Source organism: Haliotis rubra, unplaced genomic scaffold (genome assembly GCF_003918875.1).
Source record: "Haliotis rubra isolate DU_JTF1 unplaced genomic scaffold, ASM391887v1 Scf99, whole genome shotgun sequence".
NCBI lineage: Eukaryota > Metazoa > Mollusca > Gastropoda > Lepetellida > Haliotidae > Haliotis > Haliotis rubra.
The window spans coordinates 1,304,769-1,320,792 of NW_025767734.1; the positions used below are offsets into that span (position 1 = coordinate 1,304,769).

Below are 16,024 nucleotides of genomic sequence, written 5' to 3' on the forward strand. Positions count from 1 at the left end.
TCGCACGTGACAATTGCACGTATTTTGTCAACCCACTACTGTCTTTTCTGCAATAAAAAGGTGTCAATTTAAATGTCCACCTCAGGAGCGTGTTTTTCTATAGTTATTTAGCGGAATACATAAAGGGAGTCTCAAAGCAATGTTGCAATGTTCTTGGTGTTGCTATTCATGTAATTATAAACGTAGATAATATGATAATTATAAATACAGAATGAGCTCAATCCATCATTACAGTGCGGTACATGATGGAATTCACAGATTATTTGAAAACCCTTACATGGCTAGCTTCGTAATCCATTATATCACAATATCGTATTCAATCGAGATTTAAGCCAAATGTGCTCAAGTAACCTAAAAGTTACATATTTATATTCTACTCATGTTTACACACCTTTCGAATCTAGAATTTCAGCATGTAAAACATTTGGGAGATATTTTGTCTAGGCTGTGGGACGATAGCTCATTTCACATATTTAGACCCTAAACGTTTTCTCACGAACATGGACCGCCTACGTGGTGTAGTGGTTAGAGCGTCCGCCCGGAGAGCGGAAGGTCGCGGGTTCGATCCCCGACCGCGTCATAACAAAAGACGTTAAAATATGGTACTTGTTGGTCCCTGCCTGGCGCTCGGCATTAATGGGTACAACAAGGACTGGTCGGCTCGGAGTCAGTATAATGTGTCTGAGTGGGGTATTCATGCTTCACTGCGGCATGGTATCTCAGTGGGCTAGCACTATAAAACCAGCTTAAGTCTGGGCTAGTACAAGCAGCCGCACATACACATATACACGCATGCACGTCGTCATATGAGCGAAATATCCTCAAGCACGACGTTAAACCCAATTTCACCTCACCTCACCTCTCACGAACATGAAACCTAGCTTTTCTTTCCAAGTATGTTTAGATCTAAACCTGTCTTGTACGTGTTTACCCTTATATATACACATTTACAGTGAAGTATTTTCACTGGACACAATCTTTTCAGGCACTGGACCAATATGTGGTCTGACATGGTTCCTCGACAATGGCTTCTGAAAGCCTATTTTCTGACTGGCTCGCTTGGTTTTGTGACGTCAGCTGTCGGAGTAGAGTCGGCAAAAAATGACTTCGCGTTCCAGCGTGAAATCGACCGCCTATTTGCGATAACAGGTGTGTTTTATTGCTCATTTGAATCTAAATATTACCGTAATTGGAATAGGTTTGAAAATATGACATTTAAAAACAGTGAGCCAGTGAGTATGAGCAGGTCTTTGATCCCAGTTTATATACATGTGGAAAACAGGCAAAGTTGGTACAGGTTTGAACAACGGATTTGCTCGTAGTGTTCGTAGACATACAGCCATTTCCACTACTTCAAATAACAATAAACCCGTGAAGATCCCGGTTAGAATTGATCTTCAGTAGCCCAAGCTTGTCGTAAGAGGCGACTAACGGGATGGGGTGGTCAGGCAGACACATGTCATCGTATCACAATTGCTTAAATCGATGTTTAAGATGTTGATCACTGGATTGTCTGGTCCAGACTCGATTATTTACAGGTCGCCGACATATAGCTGGATATTGCTGAATGCGGCGTAAACCTAAACTCACTCACTCACTCAAATAACAATAACTCTGAGGGTGAACTCATGCACATACTCACAGATCTTGATGGTCAAGAACCCGATAGACTCAACTCTTGTATTTAGATTGGTAATTCAACAAAGACTTGTCTCTGAACCTTTGATTCAATGTACAATGTACTGTCCGTTTAAGAATGTCGAAATATAGCCGGAATATTGCTGAGTACGGCGTTACTACACACACAAATCGTTACTTCTTTACATTGGAAGTCAAAACAAATCTTGATTGATTCTTTACCTTTGATTGGTAGTCAAGAACACATTACAATGTCCCGTTGTTTTAAGATTAGACGTTATGCAAGGACTCTTCTTTACCTTTGATTGGTAGTCAAGAACACATTACAATGTCCCGTTGTTTTAAGATTGGACGTTATGCAAGGAGTCTTCCTTACCTTTGATTGGTAGTCAAGAACACATTACAATGTCCCGTTGTTTTAAGATTGGACGTTCTGCAAGGATTCTTCTTTACCTTTGATTGGTAGTCAAGAACACACTACAATGTCCCGTTGTTTTAAGATTAGGTTCTGTTCTTTACCTTTGATTGACGGTCACTCATCTTAGACGCACCTTTACCTTTGATTGACGGCGTCCCGTTGTTTTAAGAACACAACTCTCTGCACCTTTGATTGACGGCGAAGAACACGATGCAATGTCCTGTTCTTTCAAGATTTGTCCTTCTGTGTAGATTCTTCTTTACCTTTGATTGGTGGTCAAGAAGAAAACACAATGCGCTGTTGTATTGAATTAAGTCCTTTCTGTTGTAGAGGTAGATTCTTTCGGGCCGTCGACTCGAGCTCAACATACCACCTTATTTAAGAGTAATGCCAGAGCTCGAGCTCTTGGCGAGCAGTATCTGAGTCGCATATCTGCTGCCATTAATACAGCACGAAGGTGAGTCTACTATACTTGGTCTCTTTCAATGAATGGCAATTCCTTACTTGTTGATGGGCAACGCTGAGTTTAACGCCGCACTCAGTAATAATCCAGCTATATGGCGGTGGTCTGTAAGTAATCGAGTCTTAATCTAGTAATGAGCATGGATCTTCGCAACTGGAATACGATGTCATGCGTCAACCAATCAGCGAGTCTGACCACCCGATCCGGTTAGTCGCCTCTTCCGACAAGCATGGGTTGCTGAAGACCAATTCTAACACGGATCCTCACGTGTTCTCTCCCAATGGTAACGACTCTCCTCCCCCTTTGGGGTTAAAAATATCACACATTCATTCATTGGCACAGTATTGCCACAGAAGCCTCTCGGGTGGAACCTACTGGTTGCATAACTTGTGTTGTGCTGGGTAATGGAAAGAAAATACTAGAATTACTAGAAGTGAATGAGTGAGTATGGTTTTACGCCGCTTTTAGCACTATTCCAGCAATATCACGGCGGGTACACCCGAAATGAGCTTCACACATTGTACCCATGCGGGGAATCGAACCCGGGTCTTCGGTGTGACGAGCCAACGCTTTATCCATTAGGCTACCCACCGTCCCAGAATTACTAGAAATACGATTTTAGAGACCATAAGACATTTCAGAGACCATAAGATATAACAGTTACGTTTACTGGTTTCTTAAAGTCTAAATAGAAGAAAACGCTGCGAAATCTGAAAATTGAATCCCCTGTACCTGTCAGCCTTATATGCTCATGTGCACAGTTTCTTTTAATACCTGTGATAGTTTCGATTGATATAGAAGAACAGTTTGATTTTTTTTATAGAAAGCTAAATTCTCATGAAATAATCATAATGGGTCTAACTATTCAAGATGACGGAGTATATTATGTCTTCATGTTAAATCCTTTTAATTCCAACGTAAATACTGTCCATATATTTTACCGTTTCCTCCAAGACCACGACTAGGTTTGAAACATCGACCGTTCCCTGAGGCAGTGAGACAGGTGTTGATGACAATACCAGAGAGTGGATGTGCAACCTTCGTGGGCGTCTGTAACATCACGAACATCTACCGCTCATCCGACGGCAGCTGCAACAACCTCGCCAATCCAACATGGGGGATGTCTGACACACCACGGAGACGCTACCTGACTCCTCAATATAATGACGGTTAGTCTTGCTTTTTGAGGTCGGTGACTGAATTGCCGATGTGACTCTTGTCAGCACTGATTTTTCCGGGTTAAAACTGGTCTTCAGTAACCCATGCTTATAACCCTCGTAAGGGGCGACTAACGGGATCGGGTGGTCAGGCTCGCTGACTTGGTTGACACATGTCATCGTATCCCAATTGCGTAGATCGATGCTCATGCTGTTGATCACTGGATTGTCTGGTCCAGACTTGATTATTTACAGTCCGCTGCCAAATAGCTGCAATATTGCTGAGTGCGGCGCAAAACATAACTCACTCACTCATCACTGATTTTCAGTTACCCACTCTGGCGATGTTACCTCTGTTTTGAATATTACCAAAATTAGGAATTGGTTTCTCTGAATAATTGTCACCGATTATGCTCTGACGTAATTCTCTGCAAATGTACATACACCAGACAAAACTCAGTAGCATGACCGTGTGATATGTGTTTGTGAGAAAGGAAGCACAATACGTCGCTTTATTACTGCTGTTTGTTAATATTCCATTATGGGCCATGTATGGTTCATTGCACAAGACGATCTTAAGATAGGACACACGAAACAAAGGTAACAAATTCAAAGCAGCCTGTCTTCCTAGAAACAGCTGGGAGCGAATAGCTGTAATACTGTTGATGCGGCTTCAAGAATATTTACTCACGTAAGCACGCACGCTTGCACGTACTCACTCACTCACACACTTGTCTGAGGCGGCGCGGATTTGCGTCCCTTGAGTGCACTAGGAGCTCATGACCATGGGTTCGAATCAGGAAATCACTCTGATATATGGGTTTCGCGAAAGTGGTGAAGGTCAAAGATCAGCTTCACTTCGGGTTTACTTGCATGTGAAGCTAGAGAATCATCATCATCATCGTTGTTTTCATCATCTTCACCACGCTGTGATATAACTAAAATAATGTCAAAAGAATAGTTTGACTCACCTCAAACTCTACATTTAATGACCAGTGAAGATCCGGGTTAGGATCGAGTGATCAGGCTCGCTGACTTGGTTGACACATGTCGTATCCAAATTGCGTAGATCGATGCTCCTACTGTTGATCACTGGATTCTCTGGTCCAGACTCGATTATATACAGACCGCCGCCATAGAGCTGGAATATTGCTGAGTGCGGCGTAACTAAACTCACTCACTCACTCTTTATTTAATGTCCAGGAATACGCAGTCCACGCACCCGAGGTTTCCTTGGCGATCCCCTACCCAGTGCCCGACTGGTCAGCACCATTGTCCACACCCCTGACGACAAGATCCCGAAGCTGAAGTTCATCTCCCACATGCTGATGCAGTGGGGGGCCTTCCTGGTGTTCGACACAACAAGCACGCCACTCAGATCAGGTGCGACTTACAGGATCGTTCTGTGTGATTCTGGGACTATCTCTGTATATCTGTGTCTACTAATTATAAGCGAAGATCCGGGTTAGAATTGATCTTCAGTAACCCATGCTTGTCGTAAGGGGCAACTAACTGCATCGGGTGGTCAGGCTCGATGACATTCGGGACCAACTCGTGTTATTCCGGGACAAGCCGAATAGCGGTTACAGAAAGAGGCGAGTGGTGACGAATGGCTCGCTGACTTGGTTGACACATGTCATCGTATCTCAATTTCGTAGATCAATGCTCAGGTCCAGCTCGATTATGTAGAGACTGTATTTTGTCAGAGTGCAGGTTTAAACGACAGAAGAACATGCGTGTGTCTACGTTGGTGTCAGTAAGATGGAGTATGTGCGTGTGTGTGCGTGCGTGCGTGCGTGCGTGTGTGTGTGTGTGTGTGTGAGTGTGTGTGTGTGTGTGTTTTGGGAGGTGGGATTATTTATGTGTGTGTGGCTGTGATGGTGTGATTGCGTATGTTTGTGCTTGTGTGTGTGTGTGTGTGTGTGTGTGTGTGTGTGTGTGTGTGTGTGTGTGTGTGTGTGTGTTGGGGCTTTTTGTTTGTGTGTGTTTGGGATTTTATTTTATGTGTGCGCGATTGTGTGTGTATATGATTTTATGTGTGAGCGATTGTGGGTGTATATGATTTTATGTGTGTGCGATTGTGTGTGTGTTTGTGATGTTATGTGAATTTTGTTGTCTGATTCTGTGTGAATGATTGTGTGTCCGTGTGTTTCTGTGTGTGTTGTGTGAGGGGGAGGAGTATTTGTTGTGTGTCCACACTTGTGTGTTAGTACGTCTGGTCACAATGCTTGTTTCCCACAATCCTGTACTGTGTTTAACCAAGTGCAATTTCTTTATTATTTTGTTTTCTGTTACTGTTTTTATTCCTTCTGTTCAAAGCTCACCCGTTTTGTTTAATTTTGTTTTATCACGCACGCTGGCACCTATAACAGCCCGTGTTTTCTGTACAGGCGCTGAAGACCGTCCCCTGACATGCTGTTCAGAAGATGTCCCAGTTCTCCTGAAAGGAATCCTTGACCCTTCTCTCAGGTACAAGACCCGTGAAGATCCTGTTTACAATTGGTCCAGGGGCACTGACTTGGTTGACACATGTCATCGGTTCCCAATTGTGTAAATCGATGCTTATGCTGTTGATCACTGGATTGTCTGGTCCAGGTTCGCTCATTTACAGACAGCCGCCATATAGCTGGAATATTGCTGAGTGCGGCGTAAAACTAAACTAACTCACTCACTATTCTACTGACATCAGCAGAATACAGTCCGAAACATTGTGTCCCTCGTATCACAGTAGTTGCCATGCCATTTTTATCATTTATCATACTTTCACAGTTCCTTAATACAACTTTAGAAAACTAGTAGAACATGTAGTTGTGTGTATCGAATCTAGTTAAAGTCCTTATTTCCTTAAGGAACCAGTGTAGCTACAGCGATATTGTCGTGTGTCATTGCATCACATCTTTGAACGTTATTATTATATATACAGTTATTCATGTCGTGTATTTACATTATGTCTATAAGGGCATAAAAATACGATAAGCTAAAAGATAATTAAAAACTTCCTTAGCTAAAACTGTGCGGTTAATAAGTTGGTTTTGATAGGATTCTAGCTCCGAAGTGAATAATACCACAAAACTAAAATGAAAATGTGACAGATTTCCTCGATTTGCATGAACGATCCACACTCACTGTAAGTACTGTGTTGGGACACACATAGAGAACTTATGAAACAACGCCCGTTCGAAACTCATAATTTTAATTTCTTCAGACGTCTTCAGAAAGCGCCCAAGGCTTAAAACGCTGACATCTTAGGTATTATGTTCACATCACTGACCGTACGGTCACCTTCAAAAGCAACAATACAGACGTTCATATTTTAACAAATGTACACACCTTGTCATCATGAAAGATTCTATTTCGAAAAGTCCTCGTGTCAGTTAAAACTATTACTGTATCTATAAACGTTCAAGAGTGAGTGAGTTAAGTTTTACGCAGCAATATTCCAGCTATTTGGCGGCGGTCTGTAAATAATCGGGTCTGGACCAGGCAACCCAGTGATCAACAGCATGAGCATCGATCTACGAAATTGGGAACAGATGACGTGTGTCAACAGTCAGCGAGCCTCACCACCCGATCCCGTTAGTCGCCTCTTACGACAAGCATGGGTTACTGAAGATCAATTCTAACCCGGATCTTCACGGGTTAAACGTTTAAGAAGTAATACGCACAAACATGACTGTGAGACGCGTTGGTATTGGTTTCAAACAATTATTTCTCCTGCAAACTATCAGATTTCTTTGGTGTCACATAGCATTAATGTACTTCAAGTGGTCGCACTGATAGCTGGACTATTGCTGAGTGTGGCGTCAAAAGCAACAAATGAGTATGAGTAAAATTGTCATGAACTTAAAGATTTTCTTTCTGCCAAATCTAGTTACCAATGACGATATATACTCATGCCAATAATGGTTGTCACCCCCCTTCAATTTTTTTAATTGGAGAGGGGGTGTAGGGTTGGGGTGGGGAGGGGGGTGACAACCATTATTGGCATGAGTATATTTATGTGTAACTATGTTTTGTCCTGTATTTTCGGGATTATTTCAAATAACCCCACCCACGAAAGGTCAAGTGGGAGTCAGATGTCTTACAACTTGCTGGCGTCTTGTGTCCCGTGGACTGTGTACATGGTCGGGGTGCCACGTGTCTAGTGTCTGGTGAAGGGATGTTGTTTTTGTCTAGTGTCCACTGTCTTGTTTCTTCTATCTAGTAGTCTAGTGGTTAAAACGTTCGCTCGTCACACTGAAGACCATTGTTCGATTCCCCACATGGGTACAATTTATTAAGCCCATTTCTGGTACCCCCCGCCGTGATATTGCTGCAATATTGCTAAAAGCGGCGTACAACTAAACCCACTCACACAACTGTATCTAGTAGGTAGTGTCACGTGAGTACTGTCAGATGCATGGGCGTCGTTGTAAGCGACTTTATTCTAGCGTCTACCAGCTGGTGACTTTTGTATAGTGTCTAGTAGGTGTCTCCAGTTCAGTGTGTAGTGGATGATCTCTCTAATCTAGTTGGTGGTATCACATGGCTAGCAGTGGTAGTGGTATCACGTGGTAGTGGTATTACATGGTAGTGCCTCTAGTCGTGTATTATGTGTCTCTTGTCTAGTGCAACCAGGGTGGTGTTCCTTGTCTAGTGTCTAGCAGGTCTGAGGTTTGGGTTTGTATGTTTTACATGGTATTGTAACGGGTGCCAATGAAGGGCAGAATATGCCTGCCTTTTCTCGGACACCTGGTGTCATCACAATTTGATGGTGACTCTAACCTAGACATGACACGTATGAATATCCTAGGGAGTGGTCTGTGTGAAGTTAGGTAATAAAGTATGGTCGGTGTTTTCGTGTGAACAAAAGCTGTATTTCAAACATACAGAAAACATTTTAACCAGAGCAACGACATCAAGTCAACTACGTACAGTGCCGGAAAGGTTTAATGTACCAATTAAAACAATAATTATTTTCTGATTACATTGCGACCATGTTTATTACCACAGAGACGGTTGTTTCCCGATCAGCATCCCCCGTGGGGACAGGTTCTTCAGTAGGAGATGCATGAACTTCCCCCGATCGATCCAGATAGACAATACGAAGTGCACAGGAGGTATGTCCCAAACACATTTAGTGAATCAGTGAGGTCATTGTAACGTCGCTTTGAAGTGTAATGAGATTGGTCCATATAGGAGGTCTTAGAGTGAATGAGTGAGTTTGGTTTTACGTCGATTTTAGCAATATTCAAGCAATATCCCGGCGGGGGACACCAGCAATCCGTGGACTCAACTTGCATCGTACTTGTCAAGGACAAAGCAATGGCGTAAGTAGGCATCAGGGCCACGCAATAAAACGTGGACACGGTGACCTGTTGTCGAAGGCACCCCAGTTCGCAGGGGCGAATCGTGGGTTCGAATCCCGTATCGCACCGATTATTGGCTCGTGAGGTCCACGCTCGTGGGTATGACTACTGTGGTCAACATATAAGATCTGCAGCATTCCGGACCTCCTTACAGTTTATGAGGAGTGGTAGAGGATAGCCTAATGACCATTCGTCACGCTGAAGATCCGGGTTCGATTCTCCACATTGGTATACTTCGTGAAGTCGATTTCTGGTGTTCCCCACCGTGATGTTGCTGGAATATTGCTAAAAGCGAGGAAAAAAACATACTCACTCACTCACTCACTCATTCGCTGACTAGAGTCGGGTGGTGGGGTAGCCTTATGGTTAAAGCGTTCGCCCGTCACGCCGAAGACCCGGGTTCGATTTCAGACATGGGTACAACGTGTGAAGCCCATTTCTGGTGACCCCCACCGTGATATTGCTGGAATATTGCTAAAACTTCACTCACTAACTCTCTCGCTCACTCACAAAACAGTACGCTTAACGCGCCTTCAATACTGTTTCAAAGCGGAGTTGACCTACAGTCACTCACTCACAAAGAAAGCAACAAATGACACCCGCTCGGGCCATGTCACTACGTCTGATTGGGAATTAGGAATAACACTTTACAGCAAACGTTTTGTTGAAGAAAATCACCATCTGAGTTGTTATTACGTACGTTTGTTAATATTAGGGACATATTTGAAATATCGTGAAAAACATTTGATAAGCATGTTAATGTTTAAAGTTTACAAGGAATCACTAAACTAGTACCGGGTGTTTGCATCGATCTTTCTTTAACGTCTTTAATGCTCTCCAGACTTTCTTAGTTTCTTTTTTTCTAAAAAAAACAACAAGTTTTAATTACCCTTTAATTACCCTGCTTTGTGTTTTGCAGTGCCAGCCGAGCAGGTTAACCAACAAACCGCGTATATCGACGCCTCACAGGTGTATGGGCCTACCGCTGAAGAGACTGCGCAGCTCCGGACCATGGTTAATGGTGATTATGTATTTATTTGCCACGGAGCAGGATACGCACAACTTTTCTCAAACATCTGGTATTATCACTGTTTTACTGTGATAGATAAACCCGTGCTTGTTATACAGTTATTATCTTACAATGGATTCAATTACCCCATCGATGGCTCTGATATATTTCATACAAAAGCAGACCATTTTGGTCGGATATGGAGATGGTTTAGCATCTATTTCATATAAAAGGTCAAGAATAAATATTATCACCTTACACAGTTACCATGAAGATCCGGGTTAGAATTGATCTTCAGTAACCCATGCTTGTCGTAATAGGCGACTAACGGGATCGGGTGGACAGGCTCGCTGACTTGGTTGACACATGACATCGTATCCCAATTGTGCAGATTGATGCTTATGCTGTTGATCACTGATTGTCTGGTCCAGACACTAGTTAGAATGAGCGATAAGTAAATTTTTAACAAGCAATTCATTCACTATTGTATGTTTTTGACAGGTTTGGTGCAAGCGGCTACAACGGACAACCAAGCAGGTACTACTCGCACTCTATAAAGTACTGTTCGGCTAAACTTCAGCCTCAGTGGTGGGGAGATAGGAAACGTAAACAACGACTTTACTGGAGAGAGATTAGTGCAGAAATGAGCAAAGCGACTTGTTTGGAACAGACCATGGCCTTATGCAAATTAGTGTGCGATGATATTGCATGACAAAGGACACTTTTTAATGCCCATTTTGAAATTAGACTTAGCTTCATTATAAACGATACCTGACGTAAAAGTAATAACTTTAATACTGAAACTATTAAGTATGTAGCTGCCATGGAGTCTCACTGTCACTATCTTTATACAGTGAAACCCCGTTAATCCGAACGGTTGCACTCGAAAGGAAATCACGAGGGTCAAAATTCCTCATGAATGAATGTTTGAGTGGTGTAATGTCGATATACATGCAGTGGAATCGGTCAAAATCGGACACATGTCACATGATAGTGTTTTAACGATAATTTGACGCGTTAATTGCCAATTGTGCATTCAACTGACTGGCTGACTGAATATGGCACCGGTAACCAATTTAATATAGAGACAGTAACACAGTTTATATACTCTAACGGAATGCATACTATTAGCAAATGTTTACAGTTCAGGAACCAGCCTAACGGAATGCATAGTAAAGTAAATAAGTCTCAACTAATGTTTACAGGTCAGGAACCAGTTAACGGTCTGACCAGCCTGATCAGCTTACGAATCGTCTTCAGGAGAGAGCACAACAGAATTGCCCGCTCTCTCAAGAAGATCAACCCACACTGGACTGACGAAACGCTGTTTCAAGAGACAAGGAAAATCATTATAGCCATCTCCCAGAAGATCACTTATAACAATTACCTTCCTATAGTTCTGAACAAGTACGCCCTCGACAAGTATAGGCTGACGTCACCCAAATCTGGATACTATGACGTTTATAACAGTTCCACTGACGCCGGCATCGTCAACGCATTTTCAACGGCAGCGTTTCGATTTGGGCACTCTATGGTGAGGTCCCTGTTCAGCAGACTGAGGCCTGACTTCTCCTTGAAGGCGCAGGATCGTTTGTTCCAGATGTTAACAAGCACAGCGCCAGTATCGTCCAGGACCGGGGTAGCAGTAAATGAATATTTGAGGGGTAAGTTGGTGGACGGAAGTAGCCAGGTTGACCGCTTCATGCCCAGGGATCTGACAGACAAGCTGTTTATATTGAACGGTAGCAGTCTAGATCTGGCTGCTGTGAACATCCAACGGGGCCGGGACCATGGCTTGCCGGGATACACGGCCTACAGAGAACTGTGTGGGCTACCAGGGGTCTTCAGCTTCCGACCTGCTGTGGGCGGACTCATCGACCATGATCCTCACACTGCAGGACTCCTCCAATCTGTCTACAAGTTAGTTTGTTTTGTTTTGTTTTGTGTTTTGTTTTGTTTAACGCCGAACTCGCAATATTCCGGCTATATGGCGATGGTCTGTAAGTATTCGAGTCTGGATCAGACAATCCAGTGATCAACGGCATGAGTAACGATATGCAAATTAACATCTGTGGTACGTTTCTGATAACAGTCAAACACAGTTGTGTCGAAGTTGAAGTGATCTACGTAAATACTTCAATTTATCGGTGTTCGACAAACAAATGTGAATAAAGAAAGCGTTCGAAGGGACCAAACTTTTACTCTGAGACAAGCACAACTTCGACACATCAAAGTTTGATACAACAGTGTTTACCTGTATATATAATTGTCATAGGAACCTACACAATCCATTCAAATTTGAAAGGAACCCCAGTTTCAGAACATGAAACTCGAGAGGTAATCTAGTCTTGCTTCATACACGGTTTTGGGGCGGTGGGGTAGCCTAGTGGTTAAAGCGTTGGCTCGTCACGCCGAAGACCCGGGGTTCGATTCCCCACATGGGCAAAATGTGTTAAGCCCATTTCTGGTGTTCCCCGCCGTGATATTGCTGGAATATTGCTAAAAGCGGCGTAAAACTAAACTCAGTCAGTCAGTCAGTCATACACGGTTTTCGTATTGCAAAACGGCCTGGGAAAATGATGCGGTTCAGGGACTGTGAGACAGTCTTCCCAGTGTGTTGGAGATACACTTTCAGTTCAGTTGTATACTTTAAGTACACTTCAGTACAGAAATCTCTCTCTTAATGAGCCATCATTTCTTTCGATCATCAAAGGGAAGTTACAAATTTACAAAACAACGTGATTGGTAGATCCGGAAATCGGATTATCCATACGATATACAGGCGTAAGGTGTATATGCAGCCACAGGGGCTTGTAACGCTAAAAGCTGTCATCAAGGTATGTACTGTCACTGACGGAGTCTCAGCACTTTATGAAAGGAAAGGGGTGTAACGAGGTCAACACCAAGTTCGTTTCAAGTCGAATTTAACAAGGCTCACTGTATTTATCCCATTTAAAATATGCACACATTTCAAGCCAATAGATTTACCTACAAAATAAGACATACAGCACAAAAATCGAAGCAGTGCTTTGGGAGCTAGGGTCTTCGGATTTCTCGATTCCGAGCCAAAATCCCTGCTCAGAATCGGTAACGGTAACTCACCCATTTTCTTGTTTATTTCACAGTATACACAAACGACATGCACCAAAACATGTTGAACTGATGGCACCTGTCGGCGCGCTAGTCGCCATTCTTTCGGAGACACTTACATCTCACTGTCATAATGAGTTGACGTACATTTATTCATCGCAAACAGAATTGTGTCGTGCCCATTCGCCATTGACGACCTTGCCCTTAACTTGCCCCGCACTAAAAAGAGCAAGGGAGCTCATTTGCTAGAAATAAAATATGTCCCATCAGATACCTGGAAGCAGTTTTTAGCGTTACAAGCCCCTGTGTATACAGCAATGGCATCAACCTATTATCTGCAAGGGGATTAATGAGGATAGGGAGGTTACGATATATGAAGAGGTGGTTTATGTTTCTGCATGACCCGATTGCTTGGCTCGTTGTTCCTGGTATCAGAAATATCGATACTAAACAGGCTTCGATATCCTGAATGCGTCGTAGAACAACATTCAGTCAGTTTAGATTGTATTAGTTGTATTGTGGGTTCCAATCCCGGATGAGACTCAACCCAAAAAGGTACTAGAATCTGTACTTTACTGAGAAAGTGTAATACCAAATATAACATATGTTACATTTGACCACTCTCTAAAATGGCATTGTGTATATTTATTGTTTGAGTTAAAATATATACATACACAAATATATATTTATTTATTGATTATTTAAAACATCATTTTCATTTTATTATTTATTTATTTATTTATTTATTTATTCATTATTTTTTATTAATATAATTATCATTCATTTTATTTTTTATATATTTTTTGGGGGGGAGGGGGGTACTTGCTAAACAACTGTATATTCCGGCAAATATCCGCATCTGAGTTTGATAATCCTGTGATTGACATCATGAGCATCGGTAAAGCCAACATATGTTGTGGATGACATAGATTACGACTTTATAGGTACCAACTTTTTATATACCATCGGTGAGAATCGATCAATTTGAACACGATGATATGCATCAAACAGGTCAGCGAGCCTGACCACCCGATGCCATTATAGTCTCCTCTCCCGATAGACAGATTCTAACTGGACTTTTCACGGGAGCCTCTCAAACGCATGACGCTATTTCATTACAGGCATCCAAATGACATTGATCTGTTTACTGGAGGACTCTCAGAGAAACCAATCCCAGGAAGTTTGGTTGGACCTGTGTTTACTTGTTTACTGGGTAGTCAGTTCTCGGCCTTGAAGAGAGGGGATCGCTTCTGGTATGAGCTCAGTGACGCTGTCACGAGGTTTACGCCTGGTGAGTAGGAAGTGAGTGAGTGAGTGAGTATGGCTTTACGCCGTTTTTAGCATTATGCCAGCAATATCACGGCGAGGGACGCCAGAAATGGGCTTCACATATTGTACCCATGTGGAGAATCGAACCAGGGTCTTCAGCGTGACGAGCGGACGCTTTAAACATCAGGCTAGCTCTAGCTATTCTCGAAACGTTCGTAGCCCTAAGAACTTCTTAAGCCCATCCTTAACACATTGGCTACGATCAAAGTTAAGAATTCTTAGGGCTACGAACGTTTCGAGAATAAGGTCCCAGGATCCTCGAAACGTTCGTAGCTCTAAGATTTCTTAACTTTGATCGTAGCCAATGTGTTAAGAATGGGCTTAAGATGTTCGTAGGTCTACGAACGTTTCGGAAACAGCTAGCCAGGCTACCACATTGCCCCTGTGTAGGGAGTATTTCATAAAAAAGCGTAAGTGATTAGGTATACTTGTAGGTGTCTGATGGCACGGAACACAAGTTAGTCGAACATTTCCGACCTGACATGCCTGGTGGTGGTTATAGTCACGCTGCTTGAGGTCATGTTGTACAGATTTCCCACAGCATCGCGATATAGGTTAAGTCTGGCGGGTCCCATGGAAGAATTGTACAGGGTCTCAGTTCTCAGGCTTACATTCAAAATACACATACAACACTTGCTGCAATCGAAGCGCTAAGACCCGCTTCAAGAACAGGGCCCTGATATTAGTGACTGACTGACTGGCTGTGGTTTTACGCGGTTTTTTAGCAATATTCCAGCAATATCATGGCGGGGGACACCAGAAATGGGCTTCACACATTGTACCCATGTGGGGAATCGAACTCGGGCCTTCGACGTGAGGAGCGAACGCTTTAACCACTAGGCTACCCCACCGCCCCCGTGATATTAGTGAGAGAGTGAGTTTAGTTTTACGCCGCTTTTAGCAACATGCCAGCAAGTTCACGGCGGCAGACACCAGAAATGGGCTTCACATATATGGGGAATCGAACCTGTGTCTTCAGCATGACGAGCGAACGCTTTAACCACCCCTACCCCCACCACAACCACCACCCCCCGGATATTGCAGACGCACTGATACACTTATGTGAATGTTGCAGCAGGCACTGTTTTCACCTTTGTTACAGTTCAATTTCCTAGAGCACTTTTATGGCTAGGTGTGTGTGCGTGTATGCGTGCGTGTGTGATAGGATTTTAAAGGGGGGTCACCCATTTTGTTCTGGGAAGGTAGGGGGTCATCAATTTTGTACACAATGTTCTAGTGGGGGCATTGATTTGGCATGCAGGAGGGTCACTTACTTTGTACATTAAATTTAGGGGGTTCATTTACATTGTACATGCTTCTCCATAAGGATCTTCATCATTCTCCCCCCTAGCCATAAATTATGAACGATCCCTAAACAATACCTAGCATCAGTTAACATCTGCTGACATCTGTCAGTTAAAGCAGGGAGACTCTATAAGGGGAGTGGTCACTCCTCGGAAAGCTCTAAGCTATGCCTCGGCTCGTCACGTGACCAGTGTAGCCAATATGGCGGCAGCGTAGTTTTAAGATTGAGCCCGGTTTATTTTCAACAGCTGATTACATACGCTGAGT

At 43.1% G+C, this 16,024-nt stretch overlaps 1 protein-coding gene across 1 annotated transcript; it reads left to right on the forward strand.

The window, feature by feature from the left end:
• Window positions 1-998: 998 nt before the first annotated feature.
• On the forward strand, window positions 999-14,422 carry LOC124265683 (peroxidase-like protein). Its single transcript, XM_046700483.1, has 10 exons — window positions 999-1,149; window positions 2,387-2,513; window positions 3,474-3,688; window positions 4,880-5,059; window positions 6,067-6,145; window positions 8,669-8,775; window positions 9,944-10,045; window positions 10,535-10,570; window positions 11,239-11,953; window positions 14,245-14,422. Exons 1-10 carry the CDS (start codon window positions 999-1,001, stop codon window positions 14,420-14,422), a joined length of 1,890 nt encoding a protein of 629 aa, XP_046556439.1.
• Window positions 14,423-16,024: the final 1,602 nt, after the last annotated feature.